Source organism: Caretta caretta, chromosome 6 (assembly GCF_965140235.1).
Source record: "Caretta caretta isolate rCarCar2 chromosome 6, rCarCar1.hap1, whole genome shotgun sequence".
Taxonomy (NCBI): domain Eukaryota; kingdom Metazoa; phylum Chordata; order Testudines; family Cheloniidae; genus Caretta; species Caretta caretta.
Genome location: NC_134211.1, coordinates 1,305,965 through 1,331,787, shown reverse-complemented (window position 1 = coordinate 1,331,787; position 25,823 = coordinate 1,305,965). Strand labels below are relative to the sequence as shown.

General features: G+C 62.9%; 1 protein-coding gene across 1 annotated transcript; it reads left to right on the top strand.

Annotated features, from left to right (window-relative positions):
- The first annotated feature begins 85 nt into the window (after positions 1-85).
- Positions 86-25,794, top strand: LOC125637808 (integrin alpha-X). Its single transcript, XM_075129142.1, has 31 exons — positions 86-3,922; positions 6,547-6,708; positions 7,484-7,601; positions 7,823-7,917; positions 8,057-8,121; positions 8,420-8,534; positions 8,807-8,934; positions 9,120-9,271; positions 9,356-9,509; positions 11,039-11,183; positions 11,465-11,541; positions 15,928-16,060; positions 16,153-16,289; positions 16,554-16,694; positions 16,986-17,195; positions 17,884-18,014; positions 18,163-18,320; positions 18,413-18,564; positions 18,849-18,980; positions 19,401-19,474; positions 19,564-19,705; positions 19,837-19,947; positions 20,047-20,129; positions 22,770-22,853; positions 22,967-23,039; positions 23,152-23,259; positions 23,367-23,444; positions 24,354-24,476; positions 24,576-24,674; positions 24,940-25,050; positions 25,167-25,794. The coding sequence occupies exons 2-31, from the start codon at positions 6,645-6,647 to the stop codon at positions 25,308-25,310; spliced, it is 3,537 nt and encodes a 1,178-aa protein (XP_074985243.1). The 5' UTR covers positions 86-3,922; positions 6,547-6,644; the 3' UTR covers positions 25,311-25,794.
- Positions 25,795-25,823: the final 29 nt, after the last annotated feature.

Genomic DNA, 25,823 nt, shown 5'->3' with positions numbered 1-25,823 from the left:
GCTGCGTGTGCCAGCTAATTACTGCTGGGTTCCCTGTGGGTGCGGGTTTGTTATCGTGGAATCTGGAGCCGTGTGCTGGTTTGTTGTTGTAGGGGCTTCTGTGTTGTTACAGGGTCACCTTGGCTGTTGTTGCAAGATCTGGGACTGTGTGCATGTCCGTCTATTATTGTGGGTTCAAAACCGTTCCCAGAGAGTCGTTATCAGTGGTTCACAGTCATGCTGGAAGGGAAATCGAATGGGGTCCCGCAGGGATCGGTTCTGGGTCCGGTTCTGGTCACGATCTTCATCAGTGATTTCGATAACGGCACAGAGAGCGCACTGATAAAGTTTGCGAACGATATCAAGCTGGGGGGTTGCAAGTGCTTTGGAGGGTAGGATGAAAATTCAAAACGCTCTGGACAAACAGGAAAAATGGTCGGAGGTAAATAGGATGAAATTCAATAAGGACAAATGCAAAGTCCCCCACTTAGGTGGGAACAATCTTGCACACACACACAATGGGCAAGGACGGCCTAGGAAGGAGAGCTGCGGACAGGGATCTGGGGGTCAGAGTGGATCACAAGCTAAATATGAGTCACCAGGGTAACGCTGTTGCAAAAAAAGGCAACATCCTTCTGGGATGTGTTGTAAGCAGGACACCAGAAGTAATTCTTCCTCTTTACTCCGCTCTGATACGGGATCAGGTGGAGTATCGGGTACAGTTCTGGGCACCACGTTTCAGGAAGGATGTGGACAAATTGGAGAAAGTCCAGAGAAGAGCAGCAGAAATGATTCAAGGTCTAGAAACCATGAGCTGGGAGGGAAGATTGAAAACACAGGGTTTGTTTAGTCTGGAGAAGAGAAGACGGAGAGGGGACGTGAGAACAGGTTTCCAGTAGGTAAAAGGTTGTTCCAAGGAGGCGGGAGAAGAATTGTTCTCGTTACCTCTCAGGATAGGACAAGAAGCCATGGGCTTACATTGCCGCAAGGGCGGTTTAGGTTGGACATTCGGACAAACTTCCTGTCGGGGGGGTGAAGCCCTTTAATCAATTGCCCAGGGAGGTTGTGGAATCTCCACCGCTGGGGATTTTTAAGAGCAGGTTGGACAAACCCCTGTCAGGGACGGTCTAGAGCAGCGTTTCTCAAACTGGGGTCTGCGGACCCCACTCAACTCCTCCCCCTCCGTCCCTCACTTAGGAGCCACTGCCAGAGGGATGTGCATCCAAACCCCCTCCCGCGCCCCAAACCCCTTCCCAGAGCCTGCACCCCCCCCTGCACCCAAACTTCCTGCCCCAGTCTGGTGAAAGTGACTGAGGGAGAGGGAGAGCGAGCGATGGAGGGAGGGGGGATGGAGACCAGAACTTACCACTGTGGCTAAACGACAGAGGAAAAGAGAAGTTAGAGGCAAACCGGAGTCCTTTGGAAAGTGGAAGTGAAATCTCACGGAGGAGTATAGAAAGGAACCTGGACTCTGGTGAGTCAAGTGTAAACGGAAAACTAGGCAGGACCACAAGAGAATTTGAAGAGCAACTAGCCGAAGATATGCAAACTAACAGCAACGTTTGTTAAGTCCATCAGAAGAATCAGAAGCAGGAAGCCTGCCAAACGACCAGAGGGGCCACTGGACGGTCGAGGTGCTAAGGGAGCACTCAAGGATGATAAGGCCATTGTGGAGAAACTAAATGAATTCTTTGCATCGCTCTTCACGGCTCAGGATGTGAGGGAGATTCCCAAACCTGAGTCATTCTTAGATGACAGATCTGAGGAACGGTCCCCGATTGAGGTGTCACGAGGGGAGGTTTTTGAAGAAATTGATAAACTAAACAGTAAGAAGTCCCCGGGCCCAGCTGGTATCACCCAAGAGGGAAACCGCAGCACTGTGGTATGTAACCTGTTGTTTAAATCCGCTTCTGTCCCAGATGACTGGAGGACAGCTAGTGTGACACCAGGTTTTAAAATGGCTCCAGAAGTGATCCTCAAGGGTGGCCAGACTGGGTCAGGCCAAAGGGCCATCCAGCCCGGTGTCCTGTCTGCCGAGAGGGGCCAGATCTGCCTGCAGGATTCAAGCTGCGGGTGGACCAGGGATTTGTACAGAGGCAGTATATTTTCTCTCTTATTATCTCTCCCTTTCCTAATGGTTCCCGAAGTTGGCTTCGCTTTGCGACGGCCGCTGCACAGTGCGGGGATGTTTTCAGAGAACGACCCACAGTGACTCCCCGAGGAGACCCGTGGCAGAGACGGGTGCAGAAGGCCGCCGGGCGTGGTTCCAGGAGGCGGCGGGGCCAGAGGGCGACCCCGGCAAGAGAGTGCCAGTTTCATGGAGGGCTGGCAGGCGGAAGGGGGTTCCCCCCAGGGAGCGTACTGAGCCGGGAGAGAGCTTGGGGCCTGTGAGTCCGTGGCAACGTGGTAGCAGAGGGGACAGCGGGCGGATGCACCCTGTAGACGGGTGGCTGCCAGCGGTAAAGCAAGGAGATTGAAGGGACCAGCGAGGAAGTGGGCTCTAATCAGTTCCCTAAAAGGGGCCTTGCAGCTGGTGCCGGGAGAGAGGGCTGAGCGTTGGGGGGCTCACTCGGGGGAGCGGATTGCCCGGCTGGCAGAGAATGACCAGGCCGAGGAACAAGAGCCAGATCAACAGCAGGGCTCCCGGGATGCCCGGAGAGCCTGGGCGTAGCAGGGGGTCCACCAGACCCGGTTCCCCAGCAAGGGGGGACTTCCCAAGCTGGGTTCTCTCCGGTGGATGTGAAGAGATGGGAACGGGAGTCGCAGGAGAGGCAGGCCAAGAGGATTGGCTGTAGGGAAAGTGGGGAAAGGCCCCAAATACCCATTCCACAGGGACCCTGGATTCCCAAGTGGGCCCGGCGCAGTGGGGTACAGCCCCGGGCGTTACCCAAGGAGCTCACCAGCCCGCTGGGAGAATCTCTCCGCACGGGGGGAAAGGGCGCGGGGCCACCTCTGCAGGGGATGGGTGTAATCGGGGGGTGGGCAGGAGTCACCCAGAGACCCCAAAGACGCAGGGAATCTGCGTCCAGGAGACCCCTCGAAAGGTTCCTGTGGCAAAGGGAGGACGGCCGGGAGCCGGGCTCAGCGGAGGGCACGTACGCTGGGGACGTGAACCGTCTCTCTTTCAAACTGGATCCGGACCCTGTGGCAGTAACCGCCAAAGAGCGAAACCGAGAGATCCCGGATCTCGCTCCTCCAGACGGGGGGCCAGGAGAGGGCTCAGCCCCCAGGGGGAGCCCGGTGCGGGGAGCTGGGAGGGAGGTCTGGGGGCCCTGGGACACGGGTGCTGAGGAGATGCAGGCACGGCCGAGGTGGGCCTGGGAGAGGCAGTGCCCAGTGCAAACCTCACCCTGAGGGGGGTGGTCAGACCCACCCCCGGATTAAGGTGCATCTAAATAGGGGCCTGAGGGGGGCCCCAAAGAGGTTGGGGGGCCCAATCAGTTGCCAGCAGAGGTGCTGATGGGAGACGGGTCGGAGAACTGGCCAGACGGTGCCCGCTTGGCCTGACCACTTCCAACCGGGGGAGAGAGTTCCCAGGGGCGGGGCTTAACCGGGCTGAGACCCAGACTTTGTCACGAGGTGGGGAAACTGAGGCACGGCCAACGAGGGCCGGTCCCCGACCCCAGCCGCTGAATTCCAGACCCAGCCACAGAAGGATCCCTCCTGGAAGAAGCCAGGGGCAAGACCCTGGGGAAGGATCGCGGGGAAGGAGCCCGGTGAGAGAAGCGACCGGGCGCCCTGCAGGAAAACAGCCTTGCGGGATCAGAGGGCGGCTGGGGGCGATGCCCCTCTCTCTAAACATCGCGGGGTCCAGCACACCCGGCGAGGGGCTGCAGAGCGTTTACTGCCCCGGAAATTCACGGGGCACCGGAAGAGGGGTCTCGGCTCGGGGCAAAGGGCCCCCCAGGATGGGCCCTGTGAAGTCAGCAACCGGCGGAAGGAGGTGAGTGGTGCTGGGCCGCGAGGTCAGCACCATGTGAACGTGGTGGAGCTGGGGAGACGTTGGGGCGGCCGTGGGTGTGGGCAGGAGAAGGGGAAAGTGAGTCCGGTGAGACAGGAGCCGGCTCTCTGCCCCGCTAAGCCCTGCCCGCCGGCAGGCATCAGAGGGGCTGCGTCGCACCCGCAGCCGGGCGCCAGCCGGCCTGGGCCCTGCCCGTAGGGGAAGGGGGGTTTCCCCTGTTCACAGTCCCCGGGGAACGGCCCAGGGCCCGGAGAGAGCTGAGAGTCATGCTGGTGGGGCTGGCCGAGGTGTCGGACCTGGGCCCCAAGGTGGGGAGTGGCTGCCTGAAGCCAGAGCCGGCCAAGGTGCAGGGGATCAGAGACTGGCCCGTTCCCCAAACCAGGAAGCGGGCCCAGGCCTCAAAGGGGCCTGGAGGTTCGTGCCCCACTTTAGCTCCCATGGCAGGGGAGCCGGACAAGGGGGTCTGGACCGAGCCGTGCAAGGGGGACACTGGAGGAGGCTGTAACCATGGGGCCGGTCCTGGTAAACCCAGACTTGGACACACCCTTTATGGCGTTCAGCGGACAGCTCAGACGCAGGGCAGGGCTTTACGGGATGAAAGGGGCCAATGCCGAGCCCGAGGGGGGCGTCTGATCCCCCAGGATGATGACATGGGGGTGTCCAGGTGAAGGGGAGCGCGGACGTTACAGCTGATGCGTTGTCCCGGAGAGGGGGGCCTGATCTTCCCCAGGTCACTGGCTGGACTGACCCCGCTCAGCTCCGTCACGAAGCAGGGAGAGATGTGATGAGGTGGTGGTGGTGGGGGGGTTTCTTAGCGTCTTGCCTGGGTGCGGGGTGTGCCTCAGTTTCCCGGTGTGTAGCGAGGTGGTGGGAGGTTTGTTGTTACAGAGGAGGAGGTGTTGACCTTGACCAGCAGTTGGGACCCTGGACAACGAGCAGGAGGTGGGGGACCCTGGTGACTGCGTGGCCCCCCCCAGCGTGGGGGTCAGCCGGTTCGGGCCAGTGGGAGGACAAAGGGCTGAGAAGAGAGGACTCCGGTGACCTGACCTGCTGGGTCCAGCCAGAGGGGACCAAAGGCCAGAGGAGGGAGGGCCCCAGCGACCTGTTTACCTGGGCTGGGAGACAGGACAGGGGAGGAGCTGTTGGGGGGGATGATACTGGGTGACCGGCTGGGGAGGGAGCAGCTGGAGCCCCCCGGGACGCGGGAGAGACCGACGTATACGGTGCTGAGGGATGCCACGGCAGAGCCAGGTGGGCAGGGAAAGCTCAGAGGTGCGGTCCCAGGCGGCGGCAGGGCCTTACCCCAGCGTGAGAGAGTGACCTTCACGGAGGGCTGTCACGCCAAAGGGGGGTCTCTCCCAGGGGCTTCATGGAGCCGAGGGGCATGAGCCCTGTCAGTCCAGGACTCCTCATCACACAAGAACTAGGGGGTCACCCAATGAAATGAATAGGCAGCAGGTTTAAAACAAACACAAGGAAGTATTTCTTCACCCAACGCACAGTCAACCTGTGGAACTCCTCGCCGGAGGACATTGTGAAGGCCAAGACTGCAACAGGGTTCCAATAAGAACTAGATAAATTCATGGAGGACGGGGCCACCAATGGCTATTAGCCAGGATGGGCAGGGAGGGTGTCCCTAGCCTCTGTTTGCCAGGAGCTGGTTCTGGGCGACGGGATGGATCACTTGATAATTTTCTGGTCTGTTCATTCCCTGTGGGGCACCTGGCCCTGGCCACTGTCAGCAGACGGGACACTGGGCGAGAGGGACCCTTGGTCTGACCTAGTTCTTATGTTCTGGCTCCCAGCCCCCCCTCCCCCTGTTCTAACCACTAGACCTCACTCCCCGCCCAGAGCTGGGGAGAGAACCCAGGAGTCCTGGCTCCCACCCACACCCCCCCTCACTCTAACCCACTCCAGCAGAATGTTGTGGAGTTGCGAACTTCCTCCCAACAGTGCCCTATGAGTGTGTGTGTGTGGTGGGGGGGTGACTCAGAGAGAGGGGAAGGGCTCAGGAGGTGGGGGGGCTGCAGGGGGGACATGAAGGGTTAACCGTGGAGCCCGGGTGGGACTGGGGGGAAGTGACTCCAGCCAAGGGCTGGGAGCTGAGGCCAGACCACATCCGCCCCTGCAGCCGGGAGATAAAGAATCGACATGCCAGCCCCATAGTGACACCAGGGCCCCCCCCGGCCCACAGCGCCCCCTGCTGAACCCCCTGCCCTGCCCCATGGCACGCCCTGCCCCACAGCACTCCCTGCTGAACCCCCTGCCCTGCCCCATGGCACGCCCTGCCCCACAGCACCCCCTGCTGAACCCCCTGCCCTGCCCCATGGCACGCCCTGCCCCGCAGCGCCACCCTTGAGCCCCCGCCCTGCCCCATGGCACGCCCTGCCCCACAGCACCCCCTGCTGAACCCCCTGCCCTGCCCCATGGCACGCCCTGCCCCACAGCACCCCCTGCTGAACCCCCTGCCCTGCCCCATGGCACGCCCTGCCCCGCAGCGCCACCCTTGAGCCCCCGCCCTGCTCCCTGCCCCACGGCGGCCCCGCTGCGCCCCCTGGAGGCAGCATCTGCACTGACAGCTCGGCCTGTCCCCTGGGCTACCCCAGTGAGCCATGGCCCCGTGCCGGTGAGGGGCGGTGATGCGGCGGGGGAAGGAAATGAGTCTACAAGACATGACCCACCCCGGACACGGGACCGAGAAGTGATGGCGCCGGACCCCGAACTGCGACCGCTGCTCCTGGCTCTGCTCACGCTAAACCTCCTGCGAGGTGCTCAGGGCTGGGGGGCAGGGGCTGTGGGTCGGGAGTGGGGGGCACCGGAAGGGCTGGGGGGGCAGGGGGCTGCGGGTCAGGAGTGAGGGGCACCGGCAGAGCTGGGGGGGCCCAGGGCTGGGCTGGCATGGGGCTGCGGGTTGGGAGTGGGGGGCACCGGCAGGACTGGGGGGGCAGGGGGCTGCGGGTTGGGAGTGGGGGGCACCGGCAGGGCTGGGGGGGCAGGGGGCTGCGGGTCGGGAGTGGGGGGCACCGGCAGAGCTGGGGGGGTAGGGGGCTGCGGGTCGGGAGTGGGGGGCACCGGCAGGGCTGGGCGGGGGACAGGCCCCTGAGCGATTGCTCTCACCCCTGGTCCCTGTTTCCTGTTTTTGTTCCCGCTTCTCATTGTGACCCTCGAGGGCTTTTTTCCTGGTGTTTTTTTGGCTTTCTGTGTAAATCCCGCCCCCAGGGACTCCACGTGCTCCCATTTCCCTTCCCCCCCACACACCGGGGGTGCTGGGCCCCCCTTCTTATTTCTTTTCTGCCCGGGGGGTCAGGCGGGTGGGCCGCAGCCTGGCGGTGTGGTGGGGGGGTTGTGAGCTCTGGGGTAGGAAGCCAGGGGACCCCCCCCCCACAGCTCCATCCATCTGTGCCTCCCCCCACATCTCTCCCCTCTGCCTGTCCACCCCCCGACAGCTGCCTGCCTGTCTGGTCTCCCCCCCCGCTCCGCCCCCTGCAGTGCCCTAGCGCTGCGAGCTTCCCCCAGCAGTGCCCTGCCATTCTGCCCCCCCAGGGCCGGCCCCCTCCCAGGCCTTCAGCATCGAGACCCAGAACCCCACCATCTTCGAGGGCGACGCTGACGCACAGTTCGGCTACCGGGTCGTCCAGATGCGTTCGAACGGCAGCTCCTGGTGAGAGCCCCCGGCTCTGGGAGGGGAGTGGGGTCTAGTGGTTGGGTGGGGGGCTGGGAGCCAGGACTCCTGGGTTCTCTCCCCAGCTCTGAGAGGGGAGTGGGGTCTAGTGGTTGGGGGGGGGGGACTGGGAGCCAGGACTCCTGGGTTCTCTCCCCAGCTCTGAGAGGGGAGTGGGATCAAAGTACCCCCCTATCCTGTCTGTACCCATCTCTCCCCAGGCTGGTGGTGAGCGCCCCCCTGGCAGGGAATGGGACGGGGGCCCTGTATCGCTGCTCCTATCATGGGGGGGCCTGTGAGCCCATCCCCCTCCCCGGTAAGTGACGGGTGCATGGTGGGGTCACTGCCCCCCAATATATCTCATGAGTGGTGGGGGAGGGACAGGGGGTTATGTGGGATATTGGGGATGCCTGGGGGGGGAATCTCTCTCTCACGCTCTCTCTGTCCCCCCCCAGACATCCCCCCGGTCTCCCTGGGGCTGGCGCTCGCCTCCGACGAGATCTCCAGGTCCCAGATCGTTGTGAGTCACCCCGGGACCCCGATATAGGGCAGGGCGGTCCTGGGGGTGGGGGCGGGGTTAAGGAGGGGAGGGGCTGTGGGGTGGAAGAGAAGAGGCAGGCAACTGGGGGTGGTGGATCCACCATGAGGGGCAAAGAGAGATGGGGGTGGGGCTGTGGAGGGAGGGGCCAAGGGAGGTGGGGGAGGGGTGCAGGTGGGTTCAGGAGATGGGGTGTTGTAGGGGTGTGGGGGGAGGGAGTTGTGGGGGGAGGGGTGCAGGAGTGGGGTCCCCCCGGGTGACCCCCCTTTCCCTCCCCCAGGCCTGCGGCCCCCGGCTCCAGCAGCGCTGCGAGGAGAACGTGTATCTGCAGGGGCTCTGCTACGTGTGGGGGGGCTGGGAGCGCCCCCCCCGGGCCCTGCACCCGGCCGGCCAAGGTGGGGGGCGGGGCTGGGGGGGGGCAGCTGGTGGGGGTGGGGGGCTGAGCTGGGTGAGTTGGAGGGGCGGATCTATTGCCGGGGCTGAGCTGGGGTGGGGGGTGGCTCCAGCCATTGCGTTCGGGGGGCTGAGTTGGGGAACTGGGGGGGTGGGGGGGGGGGGCTGATCTGTTGTGGGGGGGGGGGTTGATGTTGGCCGGTGGGGCGGGTCTGCGGGAGGGTGATGCTGGCCTGGGGGGGGCTGATCTCTCTTCCCTCCCCACCCCCCCCAGAGTGCATTTCGGGGGTGGACGTGGCTATTTTATATGACGACTCGCAGAGCATCCAGCCCGACGACTTCAGGCTCATGAAACAATTCATCCGGGAGCTGCTGCGGGCCCTGGCGGGGCCCCGCATCCAGGTGGGGGCCCGCCCGTCCGTCCACCCACCCGCGTCCGGCCGGCCGGCCCGGCACCCCCCGCTGGAGGGGCCGAGCCCTGCCGTGTGTCCGTCCGTCTGTGGACATGTTAGGGGCCGGGCAGCCGGGGACAATCGGCTCTTTTAAATAATCTCCCCCCTTGCTGCCCCCCCTGCCCCCCCCCCCAGATCGCCGTGGTCCAGTTCTCCTCCGAGATCCACCACGTTTTCACCTTTGCCGACTACGCCGCCAAGGGCCCGATGGCCGTGGAGCAGGACCTGGAGGCCTTCTCCCATCTGAAGGGCAACACCCGCACCCCCTCGGCCATCCTCTTCGTGGTGTGAGTACCCCACCGGGGGCGGGAGGGGCGCAGCTGGGCTTCTCCCCCCCCCCCCGACGCTGACCCTGCCCGCTCTCCCCGCAGAGGCCAGACCTTCGCCCCCGAGAACGGCGCCCGGCCCCACGCCAAGAAGCTGCTGGTCGTCCTGACCGACGGGGAGTCCACCGACGATGGCGCCCTCTTCCCCAAGGCCATCCGGGCGGCCGACAGCAAGGGGCTGGTCCGCTACGCCATCGGGGTAGGGCGGGGACAGGGGAGCCGGCCAGGGGGCTGGAGAGTCCCCGCCGTGCGCGGGGCTTCGAAAAACTCCCGGGGTTCCTCCAGCCTTCTGGGTTCTGGGGGCTCCTGGAAGGTTCGGGGTTCCCAGCGCTCCTGGGGAGACCTTAAAGGTTTTGGGGTTTTAAGCGGTTCTGGAGGGTCCTTTACGGTTTGGGGAACCGAGAGGTTCTTTAAAGGTTCTCGGGTCTGAGAGGTTCTGGGAGGATTTTAGGAGGTTCCCAAGCGGGTCTGGAGGTTCCTGGGAGGCTCTCGGAGGCTCCCGAGAGGTGCTGGATGGTTTTTAGGAGGTTCCTGAGAGGTTCAGTGAGGTTCTGATTGGTTCCCAAGAGGTTCTGCGAGGTTTATGGAGGTTCTGATCGGTTACTGAGAGGTTCTGGAGGTTCATGAGAGGTTCTGGGAGGCTCCTGAGAGGTTCTGGATGGTTTTTAGGAGGTTCCTGAGAGGTTCTGGGAGGCTCCTGAGAGGTTCTGGATGGTTTTCAGGAGGTTCCTGGGAGGTTCTGGATGGTTTTTGGGAAGTTCTAGAGGTTCCATGCGGTTCTGATTGGTTCCCGAGAGGTTCTGGAGTTTCCTGAGAGGTTCCATGAGGTTCTGGGAGGCTCCTGAGAGGTTCTAGAGGTTCTGTGAGGTTCTGATTGGTTCCCAAGAGGTTCTGGAGGTCTCTGATTGGTTCTGGGAGGTTCTTGAGAGGTTCTGGAGGATGCTAATGAGCTATGGGAATTCGCTGAAGGGTTTGGGTCCTCTGATGTTCTGGAGGGCACTTAATGTGCCTGTTGTCTGTGGATATTTTGAAAGTTCTGGCTTCCCAAAGGTTCTGGAGGCTCTTTGACGGTTTTGGGTTCCAGAAGGATCTGGCATGTGCTAAGTGGCGCTGCAGGTTCCCTAAAGGTTCTGGAGGGTGCTAAGATGTCCTGGAGAATGAGTCGGTGTTTTTAGGTTGCGAGCGGTTCCTCAAAAGTTTTTGGGTTCCTGCAGGATCGAGGGGTTCCTTAAAGGTTCTGGACCAGAAATGAGGAGCTCGGGAGATTCCCAAAGAGACCCGGGAGGGATGTATGGGATTCTGGATTGGGGTTTGGATAGGCCGAGGCAGGGCTTGGGGTGGGGGTGGGGGGCTGGAAGGGTTCTGGAGGGTTCTGATGGATGGGGAGGTGCAGGGAGGCGGTGTAGATGGATCTGGAAGGGTTTGTTGGTATCTGAGGGGTTCTGGGGATTTGTGGGAGGTTCTGGGTGTTGGTGATGGGTCTGTGGGGTTCTGTGGGTCCTAGGAGGTTCCAGTTGGTTCTGGAGTATGGTGGGGAGCTCTGGAGAATGCTAGGGGCTGTCTGCATGTCTGTGAGGCGTCCCCGGGGGTTCTAGTTGGTTCTAGAGCATGGTGGGGGGTTCTGGAGGACCATGGGGGGTTCTGTGTTCGTGTGAAGGGCCTGTGGGTTTCCAGGGGGTCTGGAGCCCATTCCTGGAGGTCTCTCTCCTCCCTGCCCCCCGGTTCCAGGTGGGCGAGGCGTTCTCCAAGGCCGAGGCACGCCAGGAGCTGCACACCATCGCCTCGCGGGCTGAGAACGTCTTCCAGGTCGGGAGCTTCTCCGCCCTCAGCACCATCCAGGAGCAGCTTCGCGAGAAGATCTTCGCTATCGAAGGTGCGGGGCCCACAGATCCTCCTCCAGCCCGGACGCCTGGGTCCCTTTCCCTGTCCCAGTGTCTGGGAGTGCTGGGGTGGGGAGCACCACTACCCGGACGCCTGGGTCCCATTCCACGTCCCGCTGTCTGGGAGTGCTGGGTTGGGAAGCACCCCTACCCGGATGCCTGGGTCCTGTTCCCCACCCTGGCCTCTGGGAGTGCTGGGGTGGAGAGCACCCCTACCCGGACGCTTGGGTCCCATTCCCCGCCCGGGTCTCACCGCCTTTTTTCCTCCCCCCAGGGACGGCCCAGGTTTCCAACGCCAGCTCGTTCCATCTGGAGCTGTCGCAAGGTGGATTCAGCGCCCTGCTCACCCCGGTGGGTAGAAACCCTCCCCCCCTCCCGTGCACCCTGGGGGGGGCCAGCCCGGTCCATGGGCTCGAGCTCCAGCTGGGGGGGGCAGGGGCAGAGAGCCCCCCAGGGCTGTAGTCGGACCAGGTGTAATACACGGTCCCACCACAAAGTGGAGCCAGCCACCCTGCTATGAACATGCCAATTATTGCTGGGCTCGTTACCATTAATCACAGGTTTCAGAGTAACAGCCGTGTTACTAACCAGTTGGTTAGTCTCTAAGGTGCCACAAGTCCTCCTTTTCTTTCTACCATTAATCATTCCTCTGCTAACCTTCCTATTTCTAACCATATTAATTGGCTATAATGATTCCTAATTCAGAATGTACTTTAATAAAGCACCATCCATGTGATAATTGACCTAACTGATGGCAACATTTCATACCGTCATTGACCGTCCTCGCTCACTGGGAAGGGGAACGCAGGGATGGGGAGATTCGTGTCCCGATGCCAGGGTGAGGGTTCCCACGGGTAGGCTGGGGTTTCTCCTGCCTAGCAAGAGTTTCCTCGTTTGCTCGTGGATACAGTCCTCGCTAGCCTGCGGTGCTCCGACCTCTCGTTCACAGGAACAGCCTCTCAGGGGTGTTAATAGCTTGATAGTAAGGAGGAGAAACATTAATATAAAGTGGTATATTATTGCCAAGAGACTTCCTAATATCCAGGGGAATTATTATGAATAAGAACTTTGAATATTAATAAGGATAACAGTAACATTATCCTATCTATCTATCCCCATACACCCCTCTCATCTATCTATCTATCTATCTATCCACATACACCCCCTCATCTATCTATTTATCTATCTATCCCCATACACCCCCTCATCTATCTATCTAGCCCCATACACCCCCTCATCTATCTATCTCCTCACTGCTTTTAATAATATTCTCATATTAATATATACCCATTTATCTAGCTGGCTTTCCCATTGATATGAAGTTTGCTAAATACTTTGTCTCACTGAGGCAGGTTTTCATTCATGTTCATGTTTCCTCATTTACATGATCCTTTTTGCATTAATATTCATATTTATGGTTATTGGTTATTAATATTCATGTCCATGAGACAACGACGCTCCGTGAGACGACAGTCACATGTCTGAAAAGCTATGTCAGGGGGAGCACGGATTTGGCAAACTGCCGGGGTCAGCGGCCGTATATTGCTCTCGATGATGTTATCGTTCTCATTAATATTAACAGCTGTTTAATGAGATTTGCTTATTGTTACTGACGAGTGTCTCATGCGATTACTATAGCCCCGTCTCTAAAATCGGTTTCCTCGTTACATTGACGCTAATATCTTCTCATTTGTTATTCATTGGTTTTCATGACTGTGCATCATTTTCTAATTCATGGTCGACTTTTCTCATTGATCATGTTAGTTATGGGTCAATGTTAAATATGCACCTTCTGGTTTCTTCCCACTTCCCTCTTCGGGGTGGGTGACTTCTGTAGCTTTCTTCCAAAGCTCACGGCTGTACGCCCTGTCGTGCCAATCGGTCTCTCTGGGGTCCCGCAATGTCCAGTCCACGTGCCGAGTCTTTGGCCTTACGCTCGGTCCTCTTCCATCCGTGATCATTGCGAGGGCCCATGTGTCTCTCCAGTGTCCGCTGGCCAGGTCCGTACCGACCTCACCCCCTCGGCTCGTCTTGCATTGGGGGTGCCCCCCGTTCGCCACCTCATTTTGCTCCCTGTCATGGAGCGTCCAACCGTTTGACCATCTGGAGAACGTCCTCACCGTGGCGGAGAGCAGATGCCTGAGTGTCTTTCCCTGTTGCGAGCAATAGCTCAGGGAGACTTTTCCTGGTGGAGAGGCGCTCTCCATTCCTGTTCGCTCATGGCCATTAATATACTTTTCTTCCTCCTCCTCCATCTCCATCACTGGCAGCTTGCACCCCGGTCGCCCATTCTGCACCATCCCCTGCTCATCTCTTTGTGGACGACCCGCCCTTGAGATCCACCCAAGGGAACCACCGCGTCCAGCCAAGAGCTTTTCCCACCCCATGTTCTTCTGCCGTCAACTTCCCCTCCAGCGCCCAGAAATCTGCATCTCCTGGCCAACCCCCGACAGCAAATTGGTTTTGCCCTGCGAATCGAACCTCCCTTTTCCTCGAGGGTCTCCGACAAACGCCTGCTGAGTGCCCGTCATCTCCAATGTGATAGCTTCTGATTCTGAACTGTCATGTCTCCTCGGGTGCCCGGCTTTGCTCATGGCTCGACGTCCTGCTCCCGTTACCCCACGTTTCTCCCCGTTCCCCACGCCCCTCGGGGGGGGGGGGGGTTTCAGAGGTCGTTCGCATCCCGGGTCTTTGCACGTGAGTTTGCAGCGATGGCCCAGGCATCAGAGGGCCGGGTGGGGGTTAGCGTGGTGAGGATTAGGTAATATAGAATAGTCACAGAGTCATAGAAGATTAGGGTTGGAAGGGACCTCAGGAGGTATCTAGTCCAACCCCCTGCTCAAAGCAGGACCAATCCCCAACTAAATCATCCCAGCCAGGGCTTTGTCAAGCCTGACCTTAAAAACCTCTAAGGAAGGAGATTCTACCACCTCCCTAGGTAACGCATTCCAGGGCTTCACCGCCCTCTTAGTGAAAAAGTTTTTCCTAATATCCAACCTAAACCTCCCCCACTGCAACTTGAGACCATTGCTCCTTGTTCTGTCATCTGCCACCACTGAGAACAGTCTAGAGCCATCCTCTTTGGATCCCCCTTTCAGGTAGTTGAAAGCAGCTATCAAATCCCCCCTCATTCTTCTCTTCTGCAGGCAAAACAATCCCAGCTCCCTCAGCCTCTCCTCATAACTCATGTGTTCCAGTCCCCTAATCATTTTTGTTGCCCTTCGCTGGACTCTCTCCAATTTATCCACATCCTTCTTGAAGTGTGGGGCCCAAAACTGGACACAGTACTCCAGATGAGGCCTCACCAATGTCGAATAGAGGGGAACGATCACGTCCCTCGATCTGCTGGCAATGCCCCTACTTATACATCCCAAAATGCCATTGGCCTTCTTGGCAACAAGGGCACACTGCTGACTCATATCCAGCTTCTCGCCCACTGTCACCCCTAGGTCCTTTTCCGCAGAACTGCTGCCGAGCCATTCGGTCCCTAGTCTGTAGCGGTGCATGCGATTCTTCCGTCCTAATGGCAGGACTCTGCACTTGTGTGACGAAGTGGGACTGTTCTTAATGTTTCCTCTGAATAGTGTGGGGGTGCCTCAGTTTCCCCTATGCCGTTCTTAAGTCTCTAGGGGGTGGGGTAAGGGTGTATGATCATTGCAGAGCCCTAGAGGGCAGGTGTGGGCAGGGGTCTGGACACAGAGAAGGGCCGACACCCTGTTTCCTGGCCACTGATGGCCTGGGCCCTTCCCCCCCTGCAAGGTGAGAGCTAAAGGGTTGGAGAACAAAGGAATCAGGTGACCTCCTGGCCCGGAAAGGAACAAAGCCCAGAGGAGGAGGGGCTGGAGGGATTTTCAGTTTGGGGCTGGCTGGAGACATGGAGTGAAGGGCAGACGTGGTTGTCTGGCTCCCTGCCCCCCCAGAATGGACCCGGCTGAGGGGTCCCGTTCTCTGCACCTGCAAGCTCTGTGTTAGACCATGTTCCTGTCGTCTAATAAACCTCTGTGTTACTGGCCGGCTGAGAGTCACGTCTGACTGCGGAGTTGGGGGGCAGGACCCTCTGGCTTCCCCAGGAGCCCCGCCTGAGCGGACTCGCTGGGGGAAAGCGCACGGAGGGCAGAGGAGGCTGAATACTCCGAGGTCAGACCCAGGAAGGTGGAGCCGGGTGAGCTGCGTGCCCTGCAGACAGGCTGCTCCCCGAGAGGAGACTCCCCCAGAGTCCTGCCTGGCTTCGTAGGGAGCAGGTCCTGAGCATCGCCCGGGGACCCCGGGACAACTGGTCCTTGTTGAACCTCATCCGATTTCTTTTGGCCCAATCCTCCAATTTGTCTCGGTCCCTCTGGGTCCTGTCCCCACCCTCCCGCGTATCTACCTCTCCCCCCAGCTTGGGGTCACCTGTGAACTTGCTGAGGGTGCAATCCAGTCATGAATCATTATTGTGGCTCATTAATCGTCTGAATATTTCCCCTTATTAATATTCATTTGGCTCATTAATATCCTGTTTCCCATCATTAATCATTCTTTTAGCTTATTAATATGCGGAAGGCTTCACCTCATTCATAGTCATGTGGGCTCATGAATGTTTGTGGGTCGTTCGTTAGCGCTGGGCTGATGGGGGGGAACTGGTGGGTTACGGGCTGTTGGAGGGCAGGGCCCCGCGTGGCAGTGGGGGTGGGGGACGGGCTAGGACGCCTGGGTCCCTCACAGCCCTCTCTCTGTCTCTCTTCTTCTGCCCCCTAGGAGGCTGTTGTGGTGGGGGCGGTGGGGGCCTACGACTGGGCGGGGGGGCTGGAGGAGTGGTCCGGAGACCCCCTCCTCGCCAACTTCATCAATGAGTCCTCACTGGGGCAGGAGGCCAAGGACTCGTACCTGGGTGAGTGACCCCCCCATCCCTCTACACCCCTCCCTCACTTACCCCCTTCCCCCCAGCCCCCCCATGCTAACTCTCCCCCCCTCCCCCCGCAGGCTATGCCGTGGCCCTGGCCCGCCAGGGGGGCCGTGTCCTCTACGTGGCTGGAGCCCCCCGGTTTGGGCACGTCGGGCGTGTGGGAGTCTTCCAGCGCAGCGGGGGGCGGGTCGGAGACAGTGTCCTGGGGGAGCAGGTGAGAATCGTGCCCCCCCGTCCGTCTGTCTCTCCTCCACCCCGACACCCATCCGGCTGCCCCCCGCTCCCCTGTCCGTCCCTCACCTCACACCCCTGTCCGTCTGTCCATCCATAACCCTTCCCCCACCCGTCTGTCCAGGCCCCCAGTGCCTCCCGCCCCATTCCTCCCTCCGGCTGTGCCCCCAGCCCCTCATCCGTCCGTCTGTCCAGCCCCTCCACACCCTGCATCCGTCCGTCCGTCTGTCTCTCTCCCCCGCCCCAGGTGGGCTCCTCCTTCGGGGCTGAGCTCTGCACCCTGGACCTGGACGGGGACGGCGAGACAGACCTGGTTCTGATCGGGGCCCCCGGCCACCAGAACCGCAGCTGGGGCGGCCTGGTCCAGGTCTGCGCCCTGCGGGACGGGGTGAGCCCGGGGCGGAGATGGGGGGCTGGGGGGTGGGGCAGGGGGGACCAGGCTGGGGGGAGGGGAGGGATTGGGAGGGGGATGGGTAGAGAGGGTGGGGGTGGGGCTGGGGGGAGATGGGGGGCTGGGGGGAGATGGGGTTGGGGCTTGGGGGGGAGGGGAAGGAAAGGGAGGGGGATGGGTAGAGAGGAGGGAGAGGGAGATGGGCGGAGGGCAGGGCTGGAGGGGGGCGGGGGGACCGGGCTGGGGGGAGACAGGGCTGGGCTCTGATCTGGTCTCTCTCTGCCCTAGGGCTCCCTGAGATGCACCCAGAGGCTGTGGGGGTCCCCGGGGGATGGGCTGGGCCGGTTCGGGGCGGCGCTGGGGCCCCTGGGGGACGTGAACGGGGACGGCGTGAGAGACGTGGCCATCGGGGCCCCCATGGAGGATGAGGGCCAGGGGGCCCTTTACATCTTCCTGGGGGAACCGGGGAGACTGGCCTTGAGAGACCCCCACAGCCAGGTGAGAACCCTGGGGGCTGCGGGTCGGGAGTGAGGGGCCCTGGCAGGGCTGGGGGGGTAGGGCTGGGCTGGCAGGGGGCTGCGGATCGGGAGTGAGGGGCACCGACAGGGCTGGGGGGGTAGGGCTGGGCTGGCAGGGGGCTGCGGATCGGGAGTGAGGGGCACCGACAGGGCTGGGAGGGGCAGGGCTGGGCTGGGCTGGCAGGGGGCTGCGGGTCGGGAGTGAGGGGCACCGACAGGGCTGGGGGGGCAGGGCTGGGCATGCAGGAGGCTGTGGGTCGGGAGTGAGGGGCCCGGCAGGTTTGGGGGGGCAGGGCTGGGCATGCAGGGGGCTGCGGGTCGGGAGTGAGGGGCACCAGCAGGGCTGGGCTAGCGAGGGGGCTGCGGGTCGGGAGTGAGGGGCACCGGCAGAGCTGGGGGGCAGGGCTGGGCTAGCAGGGGGCTGCGGGTCGGGAGTGAGGGGCACCGGCAGGGTTGGGGGGCAGGGCTGGGCTATTGTGGGACTGCGGGTCGGGAGTGAGGGGCACCAGCAGAGCTGGGGGGGGGGTAGAGCTGGGCTGGCAGGGGGCTGTGGGTCGGGAGTGAGGGGCATTGGCGGGGCTGGGGGGCAGGGCTGGGCTAGCGGGGGGCTGCGGGTCGGGAGTGAGGGGCACCGTCCCATCTCTCTCTCTCTCCCCCCTCCCCCGCAGCGCGTCTCCGCCCGGTCTCTTTCTCCCGCCCTCCGGTTTTTCGGGCAGTCCGTCCAGGGCCGGCTGGATCTCAGCGGGGACGGACTCACGGACGTGGCTGTTGGGGCCCTGGGCCGGGCCGTGCTGCTCAGGTAGGGGAGAGACCAGCGGAGGGCACTGCTGCGGGGAAGCTCGCAGTGCTGGGGAAGGGGGGCGGGAATTGGGGCTGCTGGTGCAGGGGCGGGGGGGCGCGTCCGTCTGTCCCGCTCTCTCACTGTCGGCGCGTCTGTCTCCCGGCAGGTCCCGTCCGGTGATCGGCGTCTCCTGCTCCCTGGCGCTGAATCCGGCCCGGATCCCCCTGGACGATGCCGGCTGCACAGGGGGGTTAGGTGCGGGGGCCAGGGGGGTCACCCTGACCCTGTGCTTCAACCTCAGCCAGATCAGCCTGGGGGGGCCAGGTGAGACCCCTCCTCCCTCCGGCACGTCCCCTCGCCCGGTCCCCCTCCACTCGCTCATTCGTCCCTTCCTCCGTTCCCTCGCTCTCCCGCAGCCCCGCTTCGCGCCCGCGTCTCCTTCACGCTCCAGGTGGATGCTGGGAAATCCAACCCGCGCCTGGCGCTGCACGACGGGACCTCGCAGCTCTTGGAGACCCTGCGGGTCGGCACCAGGCCAGCCTGCGGAACCAAAGCCCTGCACGTCCTGGTAGGACCCCGCTCCCAGCCCCCAGGGCACTGCTGGGTGGGAAGCTCACAGCGCCGGCCGCGAGAGTCCCTAGATGGAGACACTGCTGTGGGGAAGCTTGCAGCACTGAGCAGGGGCAGTCCCTGGCTGGGAGCACAGCTGTGAGGAAGCTCATAGTGCCAGGAGGGGGAGTCCCTGGCTGGGGGCAGGCACGGCTGTGAGGAAGCTCGCAACCCTGGCTGGGGGGAGTCTCTGGCTGGGGGCACTGCTGTGGGGAAGCTCACCGCACTTACCCCTCCCCCCAGCCCTGCCTGGAGGATTTCCTGGCGCCGGTGGAGCTGCAGGTGAATTTCTCGGTCCAAGGGGAGCCGGTCCCGGGCACGCGGGGTCTGACGCCCCTGCTCCTCCCCAGCACCAACACCACCACCCACATACAGGTACCCCCCTCCCGCAGCCTGCCGCCCGGACGCCTGGGTCCCATCCCCTCGCCCGGCCTGCCGCCCGGACGCCTGGGTCCCTCCCCCTCCCGCAGCCTGCCGCCCGGATGCCTGGGTCCCATCCCCTCGCCCGGCCTGCCGCCCCGACGCCTGGGTCCCTCCCCTTCCCCCGGCCTGCCGCCCCGACGCCTGGGTCCCTCCCCCTCCCCCGGCCTGCCGCCCCGACGCCTGGGTCCCTCCCCCTCCCCCGGCCTGCCGCCCCGACGCCTGGGTCCCTCCCCCTCCCCCGGCCTGCCGCCCCGACGCCTGGGTCCCTTCCCCCCTGTGCACTGAGCCGGACTCCTGAGTCCCAGTCCCAGCGGTGACTGACCCGGACGCCTGGGTCCCCTCCGGCTACTCTGGGATCTCTTGGCCTTGCAGGTTCCCTTTGAGAAGAACTGCGGGGCAGACGAGGTCTGTGTGGCTGACCTGCGCGTCTCCTTCAACTTCTCGGGGTGAGTGAGACCCGCCCTGGCCAGCGCCCCGCTCCCCATGGCGCCCCCCGCTGGGCAGGCCCGGGCTGGACGCAGTTTGTGCTTTCCAGGTCCCCAGGACTCAGACTGAGCCCCCATTTCCCACTCAACCTGACGGTGCAGCTGGAGAACGTGGGCGAAATCGCTTATGGGCCGGTGCTGACGATCCAGTACCCCCCAGGGCTCTCCTTCCGGGGGGGCTCTGTCCTGCAGGTATCGGGGGGCTGCGGGTCGGGAATGAGGGGCACCGGCAGGGCTGGGGGGCAGGGCTGGGCTGACGGGGGCTGCAGGTCGGGAGTGAGGAGCGCTGTCACTAACGAGCCCTTGTTCTCCCATGTCCCCAGTCCCACTGGCCGGTCTCTCTGGTTTGCGACGTGCCCGGGGCTCCCGGCCGTCTGTCTGTCCTCAACGGTTCCTGCCAGCTCAGCCCCCCGGCCCTGCGGGAGAGAACGAAGGTAAGGGGGGGGGTGTCCGTGCACTGAGCACCCCCGGTCTCAGCACCCCGTGTCTGTGCCCTGCGCCGAGTCTCACTCTTCTCTGGTCTCCTCCCCCAGGTTTTCCTCCGTCTCTCTTTCCACGTCTCCTCTGACACCACCTGGGGGGACGGCCCAGCCTCCTTCACTGTCCGAGCTGACTGGTGCGTTCCTGGCTTTGGGGGGGGGGAACAAGGGAAGGGGCCCCACAGTGTGTGTGGGGGGGATGGGAAAGCAAAGGCGAAGGGGTGTCCCCACACGCACCATTCTACCCTCCATCAGTCCATCCATCTGTCCGTCCACCCACCCATCCATCTCCCCCCCCATCCATCCCCCATCCATCTCCCCTGCCATCCATCCGTCCACCCATCCGTCCATCTCCCCTGCCATTCACCCACCCATCCATCTCCCCTGCCATCCATCTATCCATCCATCTCCCTTGCCATCCATCCATCTCCCCTGCCATCCACCCACCCGTCCATCTCCCCTGCCATCCATCCATCCATCTCCCCTGCCATTCACCCACCTGTCCATCTCCCCTGTCATCCATCTCCCCTGCCATCCATCTATCCATCCATCTCCCCTGCCATCCGTCCATCCATCCATCTCCCTTGCCATCCATCCATCCATCCGTCCATCTCCCCTGCCATCCACCCACCCGTCCATCTCCCCTGCCATCCATCCATCCATCTCCCCTGCCATCCATCCATCCATCCATCCATCCATCTCCCTTGCCATCCATCCATCCATCCATCCATCCATCCATCCCCCCATCCATCTCCCCTGCCATCCATCCGTCCACCCACCCGTCCATCTCCCCTGCCATTCACCCACCCGTCCATCTCCCCTGTCATCCATCTCCCCTGCCATCCGTCTATCCATCCATCTCCCCTGCCATCCATCCATCCATCCATCTCCCTTGCCATCCATCCATCCATCCATCTCCCTTGCCATCCATCCATCCATCCATCCATCCATCCATCCCCCCATCCATCTCCCCTGCCATCCATCCGTCCACCCACCCGTCCATCTCCCCTGCCATTCACCCACCCGTCCATCTCCCCTGCCATCCATCTCCCCTGCCATCCATCCGTCCACCCACCCGTCCATCTCCCCTGCCATCCACCCACCCGTCCATCTCCCCCGCCATCCATCTCCCCTGCCATCTATCTCCCCGCCATCCATCTCCCCTGCCATCCACCCGTCCATCTCCCCTGCCATCCATCTCCCCGCCATCCATCTCCCCTGCCATCCATCTCCCCGCCATCCATCCATCCATCCATCTCCCCTGCCATCCATCCATCCATCCATCCATCTCCCCTGCCATCCATCCATCCATCTCTCCTGCCATCTACCCATCCATCTCCCCTGCCATCCATCTCTCCTGCCATCCACCCATCCATCTTCCCTGCCATCCATCTCTGCTGCCATCTACCCATCCATCTCCCCTGCCATCCATCTCTCCTGCCATCCACCCATCCATCTCCCCTGCTATCCACCCATCCCCAACACACGTCCGTCCATCCATCCCGTGTGTCCAGGGAGCCTGGGGCAGCCCATGCTGGACATGCACAGGGCAGGCTGCAGAAGGGGGAGCAGATCCTCCCAGCGACGGGTGGGTAACACTGACGTTCAACTCCCCAACCCGTCACACATGGAGCTCCTGATCCCCCACCCTGGTTATCGAGAAGCTGAAAAAAGCAGCCACCCAGCCCCCTTTCCTGCCGTCCCATTCTCTGGTCCCAACCAGCACCGAGCTCCAGTCCAGGGAGAAGTTATCTAAAAACTCTGCTCATGCTACCAAATGTTCTTCTGACCCCGGGGCCAGCCACGTTGCCAGGTCAATATAGGTTTGGATCTTTCCCAAAATACCAACCTGCCGGCCAGTCCTTTCCTCTGTAAACCTAAAGGTTTAGTAGAAAAGAGAGACCGGGAAGAGCGACGTGAGATGGTAGAGCCCTCAGAGACGCACGGAGATTTCCCAGGCCGTAGATCAGGTTCGTAGCCGTGCCGGTGAGGCTGCTGGCTTGAGAGTCCCCCTGGAGTCACCCGCCGCTGGGATGGGTCAGTCAGTCCCTTGCTCAGAGCTTCGGTCTGTGGAGAAGGGAGTCCAGAGGCGGGAAGCAGGACTGGAGACAAAATGGAGAAGATGCAGCTGCCTGTTCTGTCCTTTGCCACGTGGTTTGTGCTTCCTCTGTCCCCAACACAAGCTCGGGGCACGGGGGCATGGAGAAGCCCCGCAGCCCCCTGTGCACAGGCCTGTCCCTACATGTCCTGCTGGCTCCTAGCTGCATCCCTCGGCCTCTCTCAATGGGTCCACGGTACAGCTGACGCCCCTGGGTGGGCCATGGGGCAGGCCAGGCAGGGCTGGTGCCAATCTGTCCGGGGGTGTCGCCCTGACCCACAGCCCGTGTTCGGAAATACAGATCTGCCCCACCTACCTGTAACCTGCCAGGCTCGGGTGATGCGCACGGAGAAAGAAGCTGAGCGTACCTGGCAAATCGCGGCCTCTTCGCTGCGGCTGGCCGTGGCCTCTCCGGGCAGATTCCCTGCGGTGACGGGCCGTCGATAATCCGACGACAGCTTCTCTCCCGTATGCGCCTCTGGCCCCCAACACCCGTCCGTCCGTCCTGCCTGCCTCTAGCCCCCCATCCCTCCACCCCCCGCTGGCTCTGCTCCCCCTTCCCTCTGTGCACACAGAGGTTTGCCAGCTGTGTGGGGAGGGGTCCCGGGGCCAGAGGGGGCCGGGGGGGCAGGTCCCGACCCGGGGCTGATCCGAACCACTTTCCCTCTTTCCCCTGCAGTCAGAATGAGAACGGGACCCTGGCGGACAACGCAGCCACGCGGGAGCTGCCGGTTCTGCGCCCGGTCGGGGTCGTCGTGACCGGGTACCCCCTCCCCCCAATTTCCCCTCCCCCCCCCGCTCCTCGTGCCCCGGCAGGCCCCTTTCCATGGGGGGCTGGGGTCCTCACAGACACTGACCCCCCCGCGTCTCCCCCAGGTTGGATTCGAGCACCTACGTCAGCGTCCCGTCGGAGCTGCCGGCGTGCCAAGCCATCGCCCACCGCTACCAGGTGACCGGCCGGCTGAGACCGGGCCCGCTCGGCGCAGCAATATCTGCGTACGCCGAGCTCCCGTCTGTCTTCTCCGCCTTTAACGCCGTCCCTCTTCCCCCCGCCCCCCCAGGTGCAGAATTTGGGGCCCCCCACTGTGCCCGTCACTGTGACCTTTGAACTCCCCATCCGGGCCGAACTCGGCTTCATCTGGGACGTATCTGTGAACCTCAGCAGTGGGGTGAGTGGGACGGAGGAGAGTGGGGTCTAGGGGTTACAGCCGGGGTGGGGCTCGGAGCCAGGACTCCTGGGTTCTCTCCTGGAATAACCTTCTCCATTGCCTGGTAGGAACATGGGTTCACATGCACCCAGCCTCTGACGCTCCGAATGGGGGCTGCCGCCCAGACCCCAAAGGAACCAGTGACAGTAAGATCAGAGCTGAGATGCAGCCACTTCTGGGGCTGGGCACACGGGGACCCCTCGCCCGGCGCTGGGACGCGGCCCCTCTGGGTGGGGGGGCTGGGCACACGGGGACCCTTCGCCCGGCCTGGGACGCGGCCCCTCTGGGTGGGGGGGCTGGGCACACGGGGACCCCTTGCCCGGCACTGGGACGCGGCCCCTCTGGGTGGGGGGGGCTGGGCACACGGGGACCCTTCGCCCGGCCTGGGACGCGGCCCCTCTGGATGGGGGGGCTGGGCACACGGGGACCCCTTGCCCGGCGCTGGGACGCGGCCCCTCTGGGTGGGGGGGGCTGGGCACACGGGGACCCTTCGCCCAGCCTGGGACGCGGCCCCTCTGGGTGGGGGGGCTGGGCACACGGGGACCCCTTGCCCGGCGCTGGGACGCGGCCCCTCTGGGTGGGGGGGGCTGGGCACACGGGGACCCTTCGCCCGGCCTGGGACGCGGCCCCTCTGGGTGGGGGGGCTGGGCACACGGGGACCCCTTGCCCGGCGCTGGGACGCAGCCCCTCTGGGTGGGGGGGACTGGGCACACGGGGACCCCTTGCCCGGTGCTGGGATGCGGCCCCTCTGGGTGGGGGGGGCTGGGCACACGGGGACCCTTCGCCCAGCCTGGGACGCGGCCCCTCTGGGTGGGGGGGCTGGGCACACGGGGACCCCTTGCCCGGCGCTGGGACGAGTCCCCTCTGGGTTGGGGGGCTGGGCACACGGGGACCCCTTGCCCGGCCTGGGACGCGGCCCCTCTGGGTGGGGGGGGGCTGGGCACACGGGGACCCCTCGCCCGGTGCTGGGACGCGGCCCCTCTGGGGAGGAGCGGCTGTTTCCCGGCGCTTTGGGACAGGCGGTGGAGTCTGACTCTGGTTCCCTCTGCTCCCAGCGCGGGTGTCTAGGGGCGTCTGTCTGCACCCGGGTCCGGTGTCAGGTGGCCTCCCTGGCCGGTGGAGAATCCCGCAGCTTTAACTTCTCCGGGGAGCTGCGTAGGCCGGAGGACGGAGCTCAGGTACGCCCGGCGGGGGGCGCCCGCTGCGGGCGCGATGGGGCCACGCTGCCCCCCGCTGTCCCCACAGCTTACCCCCCTCTCTGTCCGTCTGTCCTCAAGCTGGAAGCCTGCAAAGTCTGGCTCCGCAGCGAAGCAGCCGTCAGCATCGACGAGACCAAATACTTCCAGATCCAGCCAGAGGAATTCCAGTACAGCCAGGTACGGGGAGCCAGGACGCCTGGGTTCTCTCCCGGCTCTGGAAGGGAAGTGGGGTCTAGTGGTTAGAGCCGGGGGCTGGGAGCCAGGACTCCTGGGGCCCCTCCCTGCTCTGGGAGGGGAGTGGGGTCTGGTGGGTTATGGCTGGGAGCCAGGACTCCTGGGTTCTCTCCTGGCTCTGGGAGGGAAGTGGGGTCTAGTTGTTAGAACAAGGGGGGCTGGGAGCCAGGACTCCTGGGTTCTCTCCCCTAACCATGTCTCTCCTCAGATCACCACGGAGGTGGAGATAATTTCCCACTTCAATCCGGTCCCGGTGATTATCGGCAGCTCCATTGGGGGCGTCCTGCTTCTCGCCGTAATGGTCGGGCTCCTGTATAAGGTGCGTGTCCCCTCCCCAGCTCCTTGGCTGGCCTGACACCGGCCTGTCTGTCTGTCCATCCGTCCATCGGCCGCCCTCCTCTAACACCCCTCCCCCCACTCTTCTCTCTCCCCCAGTTCGGCTTCTTCAAGCGGAATCGGCCCATGGCCCCGGAGGAGACCCCAGGAGGGGAGACTGTGTCTGGGGGTCCGCAGGAAAACAACGCCCTGCCGGAGCCCCCCGCCACGCAGGGATCCACTGACCCCGAGGGGGTGTCGTGACACTGCAGCGGGGGGGCTGGGAGCCAGGACTCCTGGGTTCTCTCCCCAGCTCTGGGAAGGGAGTGGGGTCTGGTGGGTAGAGCAGTGGGGGTTGGGAGCCAGGACTCCTGGGTTCTATCCCCGGCTCTGGGAAGGGAGTGGGGTCTGGTGGGTTAGAGCAGGGGGGGCTGGGAGCCAGGACTCCTGGGTTCTCTCCCCAGCTCTGGGAAGGGAGTGGGGTCTAGTGGTTAGAGCTGGGGGGCTGGGAGCCAGGACTCCTGGGTTCTATCCCCGGCTCTGGGAAGGGAGTGGTGTCTAGTGGTTAGAGCTGGGGGGCGGACGGACTGGGAGCCAGGATTCCTGGGTTCTCTCCCCAGCCGTGGGAGGGGAATGTTCTCATTTCTGAAAGTGTCTTTTGTCTGATTATTTTGTTCCAGTTTCTGCTTTGTGGTTTTCTTTGTTTTTAAACCGGAGGAAAAAACTGGAGACAAAACTGCTTTGGTCACTAATTTCTTTGGTCACTAATTTCTACCA

What these genes read in the sequence shown, in the direction of transcription:
- LOC125637808 (XM_075129142.1), top strand. Translation starts at nt 6,645, where the DNA reads ATGGCGCCGGACCCCGAACTGCGACCGCTGCTCCTGGCTCTGCTCACG. An exon ending in TGGTCCGCTACGCCATCGGG is followed by an intron (nt 9,510 to 11,038) that starts GTAGGGCGGGGA and finishes CCCCGGTTCCAG; the next exon opens with GTGGGCGAGGCGTTCTCCAA. An exon ending in GGCCGGGCCGTGCTGCTCAG is followed by an intron (nt 18,015 to 18,162) that starts GTAGGGGAGAGA and finishes GTCTCCCGGCAG; the next exon opens with GTCCCGTCCGGTGATCGGCG.